The sequence below is a fragment of the Eucyclogobius newberryi genome, unplaced genomic scaffold (genome assembly GCF_026437365.1).
Source record: "Eucyclogobius newberryi isolate DKJ021-1_F unplaced genomic scaffold, fEucNew1.0.hap1 SCAF_6, whole genome shotgun sequence".
In the NCBI taxonomy this organism is placed as follows: domain Eukaryota; kingdom Metazoa; phylum Chordata; class Actinopteri; order Gobiiformes; family Gobiidae; genus Eucyclogobius; species Eucyclogobius newberryi.
Window position 1 is genome coordinate 27,883,313 of NW_027316278.1, and position 14,073 is coordinate 27,897,385.

The 14,073-nt window shown below is 40.8% G+C and overlaps 1 protein-coding gene across 1 annotated transcript in view; it reads right to left on the reverse strand.

The window, feature by feature from the left end:
- sh2b3 (SH2B adaptor protein 3) overlaps positions 1 to 14,073 on the reverse strand; it is a 54,045-nt gene that overhangs the window by 23,730 nt on the left and 16,242 nt on the right. The window contains exon 2 of the mRNA XM_072432879.1: positions 10,549 to 11,547. Within this exon, the coding sequence (XP_072288980.1) occupies positions 10,549 to 11,520 (972 nt within the window). The 5' untranslated portion in view covers positions 11,521 to 11,547. The remainder of the gene's footprint in view (positions 1 to 10,548; positions 11,548 to 14,073) is intronic.

A 14,073-nucleotide genomic window follows, 5' to 3' on the forward strand; every position in this document is an offset into this window, starting at 1 on the left:
ATCAAACGCTGAGGCTCCTTTGTAACTACAGCCTCATTGACAAATCATCTCCACGGCAACGGCATCAGACTGACTCAGGGCTTTTGTTCACAGGAAGTGGGGAGGGACACAGAACGGACATGTAAAATGTGTTTGAACTGATACAACGCTGGACATTTCGCTTTGATGCTGCCTCATGTTAGAAAGATTTCATATTTATGTAATACTTTTAAATCGTGTGCGACTTACGATGAGTTCACGCAGCAGTATCAATATCGCAATATCTGTTTACACTTTGTCAAAAATTTGAGTTGATTGCAATTATTTCAAAATCAAGCAAAAAATAAGACACTTTTTAAGAGGGCTGCACAATTTGCCTGAAATTTCTATTCTAATTTACTTTTTATTTTAAAGTTATTAACAGTAAAGGGAAAGAAATCCTTCGTCAGGCCTGACGAAGGCCTGGACGCCGAAATGTTGCCTCTTTACTATTAAACTTTTATTTTGCAAGTTTGACAGTGTGCAGGATTTCTTTCCCTTTACTGTTCAGCGTCAGTACGCCCTTATCCTACGCACCTGGCACAGAACCTTATGTGCGGAGCATCGTCTTGATTTCCAAAGTTATTAACAGTAACAGTAACAGTAAAAGTAACATTAAATAGATATCTTGGTAATAATGCCTAAGATATCTATTTATTTTCAGTGCCAGGGTCATGGTCAGCAATAGTCTGAGTACAAACAGAGTTCTGCTTTACATACACTGGTTCCTGTCCGCAGTGGGAAAAGTACAACTTGGTCACCACATTGTCGTGGATCACCGCATCATAGAGGATCAGGCTCACACCGCTGGATCCCATTTCACATTTACCACTAATACGCATGAAACAAGTGACCAAGAGAAATGCACAAGCAACAGTTATAAAGGCTCATATCACCAAAGCAGGGACAGTAGTTGAAGTAAGTTTACCTTATTAGACTTGAACAGAAAGAGGAGTGAAAGAGTGCAGTGGGTACCAATAACGATCTATAGATCTAAAAGCTGTATAGATCTATAGATATAGATATAGATCTATCGATATAGATCTATAGATTTAAAGGCTATAGATCTACAGATATAGATAGATACATATAGTGCAACAACTTTATAGATATAAAATATAGTGCATCAACTTTAATTTGACAGACTAAATTTAAACTATATTGTGTGACAGTGTGGATTGTACACTTGACAACGTGGACATATCGTTTCAGAAGAGCAAAGCATTGAGGCTGCAATAAGAGAAGGATGTTTGGTTGGGGGCTTTCCGAATGCAGCTTAGCGAGGTCATGTGGCACTGTGCTCAAAAGACAAAAACATGAACTGGCATCAAGCAAGCACGTGTAATAAACTAGATCACAATAACGTCATAAGAAGTCTGATATCTTGCTACTGAAAATATCACAATAACTGATCATTTATGTTACATTCTGGTGATACGTGCATCCTCGACATGTAAACTATGCATTCCTCACAGCTCAATGAGACAGAGGAGAGACCAACAGGATATTAGCACTCCTTTTTATCACTTTGCTCTGATTTGCTTGCCTGTGTATTTGTTAGCAGTGGAGGATAGCTACTGCGCTAATCCCAAATTATCTTTCTCTATACTTTGAAACACACATATTATACATTATTTGGATTGTTGTTGGCCTTTTAAACATGGTCTTGTACCTCTGCTTTTGGCATCTTATGTTTTAAAGAATTAAAATAGAGTATATAAAAAGCACACATTACTTTATATCAGTCAGGCATTTTCCACGTCAGGAATTGAGTGCGAGCGCCATCTACTGGCCGCAGAAGAAATTACAGAGGCCTTATTAAGATTATTCGGTTAATGGGTCACATGTGATGTTTCTTGATATTTTGACATCCCCAGCAGTAACAAACAGGATTTGACAGCAGAAACGATTAGATTGAGTCTGGAAATGATTTATGGACTTTAAAACAGCAAAGACGAGCTCCACCTATGAGGTCACAAATGTGTAAAGTTCAGATTAGAGTATTTTGAGGCTCAGGGGGAGAGGACTTGTTAAACAAATGTGAATGAAGTTAAATACAACTCCAGGTATGTTTTTGATGAGGGAGCAATGTTATAACATGGTTTAAAGCTGGATTTAAGTGTAAAGCACTGTTTTATCTGGTTTTGTGACAACATTTTAAATCACAATTGTTTGATGTCATGAAGCTTGCAAAGAATAGTGAGCAATTAGACACACAGTGAATTAAATGATTTTGCTGTTGTTTGGTCATGTTGCCAATAATTGCGATCATAATCATAAAATCGTAATGTCTTTTTTCTCATAATAATCAACACAGCAAAATTTGACGTTGTGCCATTCTTATTTCTAACTATGCCTAAAGTTTAATGTTTCCTCACTGCAATATCACATCAATTAGACAAGCCACATGCAATTCAACCAACAACACAGCCAAAGCTCTGAGGAAACACTGCAATGTGAAGCACTTTGGGTGTCTTGAAGTGGCGCTATAAATCCAACGCTTTTCATTGTTATATTAAATACTGTCACAGGCTTTAGTGGCAGAGATTTCCAAACAGAGAAACAAAGAATGAATGTGCGTTGAACTTCAGAGCAGAGAAGATGACAGAGACAGCAGTAGTTTTGTGCAGATCGAGAGGCAGCACGCGATAGATCAGACAAACATCTTGACCACATGACTCTAACCACTTCACTTCCTCCGAGATGTTCCTCTAGATTTTTGTCGCATTCAAAGCAAGGCACCTTCTAAAAAAAAAAAAAAAAAACACTTTCAAAGCACCTTTAAGAAGTGCGCACGGTACCTGAGCTTTCTTATTTGCAAGTATAAGCACAAACTGGTGCCATAAATGCCATAAAATTTGATGTAAACGGATCAATATTTAAAAAATATGCTTTCATTTCATGTTTATGTATTGAATCAGTTCTGCCTCGTCTTAATTATAAAGAAACTGAGGGATTACAGATATTGTATTCAAATAAATGACATTAGCTCTTGATGAAATAGTATTGGAGCTGAACAATTTTTAGTATTAGTTTATGATTTAAAATTAAAATCACATTTGCAGTGCATATGTGACTCGCCACCGGAATTGTCGGACCATGTCGGCCTCGGTGAAACTGAGAAAAACAGCATTTTACTTTTTTTCCCCCAAATTTGTGATTTTCGTTTTTTTGCAGAATGTGCTAGTTGAAGATATGGACCAGCCATTCGATGTATCAGATAACAGTATTTGCAGCATTAAAAGCATAAATAAAGCCGTTTAAAATGTGGTGTTTTCGGGCGCTCTCTGGACGTGCAGAGGGGTGTGACCGCATTTCCATATGAACAGCTGCGCTATTGTAGTCAGCCAATGGGCTGAGCCGCCAGCCGCATGGCTACTTGATAAGCAGCAACACAGGGAGCAACACGCGCTGTGTAACATCAGTTGAAAAATGGATCCTTCTGCTATCGCTCCGTAACTTTGACTGCAAATGTTACTCAAGAAGAAAAGAAAATTCTCTACTCTCAAGCAAATCGTGTAGCGGGAAACTCACTCCAGAACTCATGTACAAGCTACGGAGCGACTCATTAGCAGCAGAAAGAGAGTGGCAGGATATGAGGATTATCGGACATATGGAAGCAAACAGACGTTCTGTCGTAACTTCTGAGCTGACGACGTCCACGAAAAAGCCCCAGAAGAAGCGCAAGTTTGCCCGGACAAGCTTTTTCATAGGAGGCACGGAAGTCTGCAGAAGTACTTTCCTGTTCCTCATGGCGTAAGTAATGATTAATATTAAATACGCCTGTTTTAGTGTGCTGTTGTGGTCGTGTTTGTGTTGTGAGTGCCTGTTTTGTTGAGCCATCACAAGCTAGCTAGCCACGTAGCGCCGCTAGCCCCGGCCGTGTCCCGCTCCTCCGCGTTTTAAGTCTTAAATACGACGTAAATGTCATAATGTGAATAATGCAGAATAAATGGCATCACAAACACGCTTGAAAGTTATGTTTTGGTGTGCTGTTGTGGTCGTGTTTGTGTTGTGAGTGCCTGTTTTGTTGAGCCATCACAAGCTAGCTAGCCACGTAGCGCCGCTAGCCCCGGCCGTGTCCCGCTCCTCCGCGTTTTAAGTCTTAAATACGACGTAAACGTCAGAATGTGAATAATGCAGAATAAATGGCATCACAAACACGCTTGAAAGTTATGTTTTGGTGTGCTGTTGTGGTCGTGTTTGTCTTGTGAGTGCCTGTTTTGGTCTAAACCTGATGAGCCATGATATCACAAGCTAGCTAGCCACGTGAAGCGTGTTATTCCCATATTACTGTCAACCCTAATCCTTTTTTTCCCCCTTTTCAGAATTGGCAAAGACACCCTGACTGACATAATTAAACACTATGATGAAAATGGAGCAACACCACGGTTGAGGAAGAAGCGTGCACAGCCACGTTCACGCAGGTTCATCAGCCATGAAGTCATCCACACCGTTGTAGAGTTTATCAAAAACTATGCAGAAGTCCATTCCATAATGCTACCTGGTCGACATCCTGGCCATAAGGACTGGCATGTGAAGTTGCTCCCAACCCATGTGACTAAGGCCTCAGTTTGGCGTCTCTACGTGAAGTCTGCTAAGGAGCTTGGTAAGTGTAAAACATTATTTTGGTGATTTTCATGTTTTAATGATTAGAGTATAATTAACCATAAGCAACATCTGTTTTTTAGGTGAGCCTGCAGTTTGTAAATCAAGCTTCAGATCACTGTGGAAACAGCTTCTCCCACACATCAGAAGCTGCAGGCCACGCACAGATCTCTGTTTGCAGTGTCAGAGCAACAACGAGCAGCTGATACGAAGTGCAAATGTCCCAGATGAAAGAAAATCTGAAGTTGTCCAGAAGCAAGTGCATCATCTTGCCCTTGTGCAAAGTGAGAGGACTTTTTACAACACTTTGATTGCTGCCTGCAGACTGACAACAGAATCTAATGTGCTGTCTTTCGGACCCTCACCGCCAGCAAGCAAAGACATCAGGATGCATTACAGCTTCGACTTTGTACAGCAGGTACTACTAATAGTGCAAATGCAGAATAGCAATTATAGAGACATATACGTCTTAATCAAATGTCATATGTATTAATCTAATCTCCTTTCTCTCTCTCTGTCAACTACAGATACACTTTCCCTCAAACCCTCTGCAGCCGGGGCCAATGTATTTCCTGACTCCACGAAAATGTGGCCTTTTTGGTGTCTCCTGTGAAGGGATGCAGAAGCAGGTCAATTTCCTGATTGACGAAGGCATGTCATCAAGTAAGGGAAGCAATGAAGTCATAAGCTTATAACACGTCCATGTGCAGTAACATTTGTGAATCATGTATTAGCATTTTATATTTAAGATAAGACAATAAAAATGTATCAGGAATTTAGGGGCAATAGAAATAGTACTGTAGAAAATGGTATAATTTGCAATTGAACTTAATATAAAGATGTATGAAGTGTACATGAATCCAGACCAAAATGGAATTTGTGATCTAGCTTCTAAGAAAATTTAGATCATTTAATTTATCATTATGAATGTCAATCTTTGGATGCCCAGATGTAAAGGACTGTGTTTATATCAAATACTTTTCAACTATGCAATACTGTAGATCATCATTTTACACTTTGTTCATGGTAAAATGCAATATTGATCTAAAATGTCTCAGTAAGAGAAACAGGTCCATTGACTTCCTGTTCAAAACTGCAGAGCTGAGAAGTCCCGCCTCTTGCATTCCACTGTAAGAGGCAGCGCTTTTTAGGTGGATAGGGGGTAGGTGAAAACATACATTTTCTAAAGGATTTACACCTCAGTACAATACAAGATCACTCAAACATGGATTAATTAATTGAAAAACAAGCTAATGATGAGGGAACGCCGTTATGGACATAGTTAAAAGTCTATTATTTATACTATTTATCATAACGCGTCCCCTTTAAGAATGTACACGGCACCAGCTTGTATCTGTCAATCTTGACCGTGCACTGAATCACGACACGAGTCACATCGAGTCCAAACCTCGAAAGCAAAAACAAATTTGACTTTAATGTCGAGAAACTGAGACAGAAAGATCTAAAGTGAAACTACAGATTGTGAGGCTCAGTGGTTTGAATGAAGAGCAAAGGCAGCGGACTGAATCAAACAGAAAATAGATTCGAAAGAGGAGGCCAGTCACAACTGTACTGTTACCGTAATTACGTTGAAATTCATGGCGCACAGCAGATTTTCATCGCACATAAGACATTTCATATTAAAGCAATAGTAGTTTGTATTTATTTTTACATATACATTCATCAGCAACAGTCAACCATCGTGATCATTCAGGTCACAATATAATCGTAATCCCAAAACTAAACTAAATCTTGACTATTTTAGAAGCAATATCTATAGTTTAGTTCAAAATGAATCTAAATGTAAAGTTATTGTTCTTTTACCTGGCTGTTTTTGTCACTTTTACTTTATTCAGAAAGTTTGTTTTAAAAAGGCTGGTCACAAAACGTGAGGAAGCAACTTTGGTCACATTCTTAGTAATTGAGAATAATCGTTAAATCGAGCATAATATGGAAATATGACGATATAGTTCAGACGAATACATTTACTCGTCTTATCTGCACTAGTCTGTAATGTAACTCGCTGTATTTTGTGAAGACAGGAAATTATCAACCCCTTTATGGTGAGCGTATCTTAGGTGAAATCAAGGGCAAACAATTCAGGTCACAGGTTTCTCAGAACGGAGGAAGCGTCCTGGATGAGAGCTTAAGGACTTCCAGATGCCTCCTTCGCTCGTGTCATGGCAGTGTTTCCGGTGCGATGCTGTGTCACTCGGTTTCTCAAACGTGACCTAAGAGCTCCAGCGCTCCAGTTACAGAGAACAGAGTCATGTTTTAAATAAATAAAAAAACAAACTAGAAACCAATTCAAACTAAAACTAGAATGGACTCGTTGGTGTTTTTGAGTATTATTATTTGTCACATAATAACTACTGTGTCATTTATATGGATGGTTGCTATTAGGGCTGTGTTCGACTAAAGACATATTTAACAAAACTACACAATTATTATACAGAAAAGCATTAGTTAACCGTATATTTTAATGTTAGATATATAAACTCATGTTTCACTCCAAAATCTTCAGCTCACTCTTCTCCCTTTTTGCTATTGTCCCATATAAATACCTTTAACTATATAACTAATAGTTTAGTCCAAGACTAAACCTGGACTAGAACAGGACCAAACCAAACACTGCGCAAAGCAGGAAGTGTGAGCGCACTCTTATAATGATTTTTATCCATCTCGGACTAGTATAAAACCACAGAATAATCTGAAGCTCTTAATTTTAGTATGGTGACAGCACTGCATGTTCCAAATTATTGTGTCTAAGTGGCATTAAGGTAATTTTTGTTTTGTTTTGTTGAACCACATGACTGGTATTGTGTCTCAGGTAAGTCCAATTAAAGGAAACATACTTAAAGCGTTTCATATTATTAATCGGACCACAATTGTTAAGCAATATGGGAAAGAAAAAGGATCTATCTAGTGCCGGGAAGCATGAAATAGTTGAATGCCTTGGACAAGGTATTAAAACCTGTGATATTTCACAAGAACGTAAGCGTTATCGTCGTACTTTTGAGATTTGTAGCTGCTTCAGAGCACACACGGATTCATGCAGAATGAGGAAGGTTTCTGCCAGACAAATACATCGGATTAAGAGAGCGCCCTTAACCAATGCGCACAAGCAGAAACGGCTCAAGTGGGACCAGAAATACATGAAGACTAATTTTCAGACAGTCTTGTTCACTGATGAGTGCCATGCAACCATGGATGGTCCAGATGGATGGAGTGGTGCATGGTTAGTGGACAGTCACCATGTCCCAACAAGGCTGCGACGTCAGCAAGGAGGGGGCGGAGTCACGTTTTGAGCCTGAATCATGGGGAGAGAGCTGGTCGGCCCCTCAAGCTGAAAGTCTCCACAAACTCACAAGTTCAATGGATGCAAGAATTGTGAAGCTCCTGTCAAATGTGTTAAAATGTAACTTGACCTGTTAAGATGTTTTGATTGAAATAGCTTTTAATTTAAGTAAATATGACTTGCAAATGCTTTTAATTTAACAAATTACCTTTTTCAGTTCTTTACAACAAAAACATGATTTGAAACTTGACTACTGTTATCATTGGGAGGTTTGTTCAATAACAGTTTTCTTGATTGAAGATCTATAGGTTGTATACTAATTGATCTTCTATTTTTGCATACCCTCAAAACAACAATTGTGATGCTCCATAGAGAAAGTAATTTGAATGCTTTTTCAGTTAAACCCTGAAATGGAACCACATGACTTCGACCAGACGTCAATCTTAGAATTATGTTTACGGACAAACGCTCTACGGAGAAACTCAACCCAGTGTGATGCACAAACACACAAGCGTGAAATTAAAACATGTGGGAAAGATAAGGAGGAAAATGGAGGAAACACATGGCACCGACACAGCTGGGTCGAGAGGGATCAGAGCCACAAAGATCTACGGGACACTTCCTAAAGGCTCAGCACCATAAAGCCACAACATTACTACAGAAAACTGCATATGGAGGAGAGTGTTTTCTTAACCTGGCAGATACAGATCTATCCGAGATGGCTCCTGTCGAAAGCTCCCAGCAGAAGTTTTCAGCAATTCCAGTTGGGAGGAATCCAGTTTTATACAGCTCACGCCAAAACGTTTCGCAGGCATAATGTTTATGCCAACAATAAAAATATAAAATACACAATTCAACATTAGAGTAACAGAGCAGCCTTTAAACAAAGAGCCAGTAAGTCATCTGGAGAGGTGAGAAAAGTTCAACAAAAGAATCACAGTTTTGGCAGTTCCAGATGCAACAATAAAAAAACGCACTGAAACAAAACAGATTAATCAAGACAGACCTAAATAGTGATCCATTGATTTCAGTTCATCTTTGCAACTTCTCCTAATTATATTGCTCACTTTAACTTTTTAAATGCACCCATGCATGAAAATGCAGAACATACAGAATAGTACAGAGTAGTAGAGTACAAAGTGTACATGTGAGTGTTTCTGTGGTATTTCAAGGTGTGAACAGGAGTAATTTCTTCTGTTAAAATGTGTGCACTTGTTCACAGCTCTCGTTCCTTTTAAGGTCATTCTCAGGGCCTCAGTGCTGAGCCAAAATTCCAGTCACACACAGCAAATGCACACAGTGGGAAAACACAGAGAGGGCTGTCTTTTTTTTTTTAACTAAAGCAATCAGCTCTCACACAATTCCTGCAAATGAAGCTGTGTCTGTAACAAGCGCTTTATCCTCCAATAACTCGTGCAACAGGCAGCTGCTGGACAAGGACCAGGGCTGCTAAATGTAAAAGGCAAAGTGTAGACACACGGACCTTTAGTGTTTTAGTGCGTCAGTATGTGTCCCAGCCAAGACTTTTCCTATTCCATTACACACTGTATATATCTATCATACAAAGAGGCTGGATTTTTGTCAATTCTGATGTGCGGGATTGGCAAGAGCATTCACCAATTAGGTATATAATGTTTTATTATATAATAAAGTACACTACAAACACACATTGTATTATATGTATGTATGATAACTTTGCCACTTACACACATAATGTGTTAATTTCTCTCTAGAGTAAAAAAAAAACACACGATTAAATGCATTTTGAGAGAGACCAGGCAGCGTCAGATGAGAACTTGACAAAGGGAAATGTTACAGTAAGGACTTAATTTAAAAATAAGTGCAGTCACAATATAATTCACATGTTTTGCTCCCCCATTATGCAACTGTGAGCAACCTTAAAGATGGTGCGTTCAAGTACAGCCCTGATGACAGGCTTGGGCTGTGAGGGACTGGGCGTGAAGCTCTGTGGCCACAGCCGGCTCCATCTGGACCAAAGCCAGATTCTCTTCCAAAGGTTTGGTGAAAAGTAGCAAAAGCTCAAACACAGCATCCTTCTCTCAGTTTGTTGTTAAAAACAGTATGTTAACATCCTTAAAGATGCACCTGTGCACAGGGCCACAGGCGCAATCATTGAGTTAACAAACAGGAAACTGTGTAGGAGGTGTATTCACTTTTGAGAGAAGGAAAATGTAATGCGGCCACATCGTTTTAAACCACAGAGAGGCAAAATATGATTAAAGAGATATAACCACACCATAAACAAGGACATCTGAATTATACCATCTTCTAAAATTAGATTACAAGTTATTTGATTAATATAATTTACATGCACATTACAAATTGTAACAACAAAGGTTTACTAGTTAAAGCAAATCAAAGTGGCACATATTGTCGGGGTGCAGACTGGTACCTGTGTGGAGGGGAAACCCCTGAGACTGAAACCACTGGAGGCAGGAAATGACTTTGTGCCAGTGTGTACTCTACAGACTTTATAAGACACATGCTTTTATGACACAGCATAACAACGAAAGCATTATTAAAATACTTACCGCTCCAAAACCATCAACAACTACAGCAAAAATAACCCCAATATATGACATTAGAAAAGATCCAGTCCTTACCTTGGGAGGATCATAGAGCTCCATCTGGTACCTCTCCCCTGCGCCTCTTCCTCTTTGGGTGTCCCTGGCCCTCCTGACCAGCAGGCGGCAGCGTTGCCATTGAGGCTGAGAGTCTGAGATGGTGTCATCCACCTGTAAGTAGCGGAGCAGGTCCTCTTTACAGCAGCTGCCGAGCTCCGCTCTCCTGCGCCGCATGCTGCCGGGGCGCAGCCACCTGAAGCGCTCCAGGAAGTGAGAGGCCATTCCTGTCGCGGGGTGTGACAAGGTGGCGGGCAGAGGAGTGTCAGAACCGGCAGAAGAAGAGGACAATGACACTTGTTCGGTCCTGTCCACATGGTGGTGTTGACGGGCCGTGCTATTGGGGTAGGGGCTGGGGGCTGGAGGGCTCTTCTGGAGCAGACGGCGGACTGTCTGCCGAATCTGACTGACAGAGAAGTGCGTGACATCTGAGTGTACTGGGGTCAAGCCGGACAAGTCGGATGAGTACCGCGGCGACACCTGCTGTCGCTCAGAGCCACGGAGGTCTTCGTTACTACGGCTACAAACAACGCGCCTGAACACCACAGGGTTTCCTGCTGAACATCGAAGGGGTACCTCCTGTTCACGAGTTACCGCCACCGGCTCTGCTTTTTGGGACACAACAGCAAACAAAGCAGCTCCAGTGCTCTGGGGGGTCGCTTGGCGGTAGTCCTGAGCCTCTGACAGGTGCGGGGAGTTGGGAGCGTGGGGGCAGGTGCTGGGGTTGGTCTGAGTGTCCTTGACCACCTCAGAGCTAAAGTATTGCTGGAACAGGTCAGTGAACTGTTTGGAGAAGGTCTCCGGGGGCAGCACGTCATGGCACTCCTGGGCAAAGCTCCGGTAGTGTCCTGCGAGCTGCCGAGCTGTGGCAATAGCATGGAGCTCACAGAACTCCCTCCAGCCTCCTCCTGCGGTGCTGCTGCGGTGGCCTGGATGAATAGTGTTACCATTCATTGCAGTAACCACAACTGCTGAGGAGCACTGCAAGAGAAACATAAGAAACAGGGCTCAAGTATGAGCGTGCAATGACAAAAGAGCTTGAAATACAATTACAGGTAAAGAAGAGTCTGTGAGTGTATTCTTATCTTAAACAACACAACAGCAATGGTCCTTTTAGAAATGAATGACGCGGAAAGAGACTGAATGAGCCGCAGATTGAGGAAGTGCACAGAGACAATTTCTCAATAACCACACTGCAGCCTCCCGCTGTGTCACCATTACCCCTTTTCCGGTGCCGATTCTGGACTGGTGCCAGTTTCAGAACCGGTTCTGCCGTTTTCCACTCAAAAACTGCTGGCTCTTGGTACCGAGAACTGGTTCTGCCCTTAGCACCAGTTAACAGCTGGGCCAGAAATTAGAAACAAGTTCGTCTATATATATATATATATATATGGATATATATATATATATATATATATATATATATATATATATATATATATATATATCCATCCATTTTCTACCGCTTGTTCCCTTTCGGGGTCGCGGGTGACTGGAGCCTATCCCAGTGACTTCGGGCCTTAGGTGGGGTACACCCTGGACAGTGGCCAACTCGTCGCAGGCTATACATATAGCTTACTTTATTTACTTTATTTTTAGTTTTATTTACTTGTTTCGTTTGTATTCTAATTTCGAAGTGGTGGTCTTGTTCTGTAAAGCACTTTGAAATACTTAATAGCTTTTTTATTAAATCCACTACTGAAACTCCTATCATGTTGGTGATGACATTAGATTTAAGTCGTATATCATGACGTCCAAAATGTATCAATTCAACACCACGTCATATCGTAGACTGTCAAAATGACCCAGTGGGGACCAATGCGCCACAAACATTATCTATAGAAGTCGAGGAGAAAACTTCCTGTTAAGTGACAACATACCAAACTTTTGATGGCCCTCTTTACGTAGATCTACGTAGCTCAAGACTGGAAGTGCCTGTGGTACATACCAGTGTCCTGAGTGAGAGAGGGCAGAGGCACAGTGCAGATGCATGTGTGCAGATGGTGTTGGGGCAGTCATATCCAACTGATCACAGTAAACCACAAGTAATAACAGGCTCTTTGTTGTGGTCGGGCAAACATGGAGCCGCGTCCTTCGTTACATTTACTTTGTAAGCATAACATTATATGTTATAAACATATTACAAGTGTCCTATTATCATTTCCAGTTATAAAAGGCAGAAGATGTGAACATCAATGAAGGCGTGAAAACTTGGCACCTCGAAATATTGCGTCGCTTAAGTTCCAGGATGTGTCCGGTCACAACAACCCTTTCCCTTCCTGTAGGTTTGGAGCATGCTCAGTACGCGCGGTCCCCCTGCCCGGCCCCCCCAGAGTCTGTTTCTATCAGCCAGGCCACAGCCATGACTCAGCACACACACAGAACACAGTATAAGGGCACACTTCCTCTCGTATCTCTCCAGGGGCTTGGCCCACTCTGTTCCCAGGCTTTTGTCTCTTTTCAAGTCTGCTGTGGCTGGAATGAAGATCTCCAGATGTGATTGAATTGGTGTTGACTTTATTTTTACCCCGGCTGAGGGTCTGACAGGGTCACCCGCAGAAAAAGAGAAATATGGACAAAATGCAACTTTGGTAAAGTTAAATTTTAAGCAAACTCTCTGACGATGCAAGACGAAATGAAAGTTTAACTAGAGCTAATTAACATTATAAACAATATAAATGTGCTTAGGACTGTTTATACGATACAAAAATATTATAGGATTTTATATAACTTAAGTCTAAACTTTCAGTGACAAAATGAATAATCATTTGCAACAGGGGTGTCCAAACTTTTTTCAGAGGGCTGCATTTTGAAACTTATACGGAGCAGAGGGCCACAAACAACCCGGTAATGTCAAATTTGTTGAATGACAAAGTGAATCATTCGAAATTTCGCATTTGACATTGTTTTGATGCCTCCACACCTTTAATAAGATATGGAACCTTAATATTAGGTTGGTATAACATCAAAATGCTGGAATTTTTCCAATTTTACTTTAAACAGTATTACTTTTTGTTGTTTGGATCAACTTATCAGGAAGCCAGGGGGCCGCATTTGGTCCCTGGGCCGTAGTTTGGACATGCCTGATTTACAACATTAAATAAACTTGAATTGCACAACAAAATAAAAGTCCTGATTTGATCAAGGGTTAGTGCGCACTTAAGTTAATTTGCCGACACTGGTTTGCTATTGTGATTATAAATTGTTATACTTTATTCATGCAAAATTATAACTCAAAAGCCTGATATCGTCTCCTTCACTCTGCACTCTACCCCTCACACACACACAGGGGCTTATGCCATTGTGAACGCACAACTACACAGAGCTAGTCAGCAATTTCTTGCACAAAAGCCAAAGAAACCAGTAACAATACATGCATCTGGAATATTTTGCCACTTGTAGCACTTTGTATAGATACTAAAGCCATGCAAACTTGCAGAACCTTACCTTGCCTCATAAACACTAAGCATGGGACTAATCTTTTCCTCGGTTCAGCCTAATAATTTT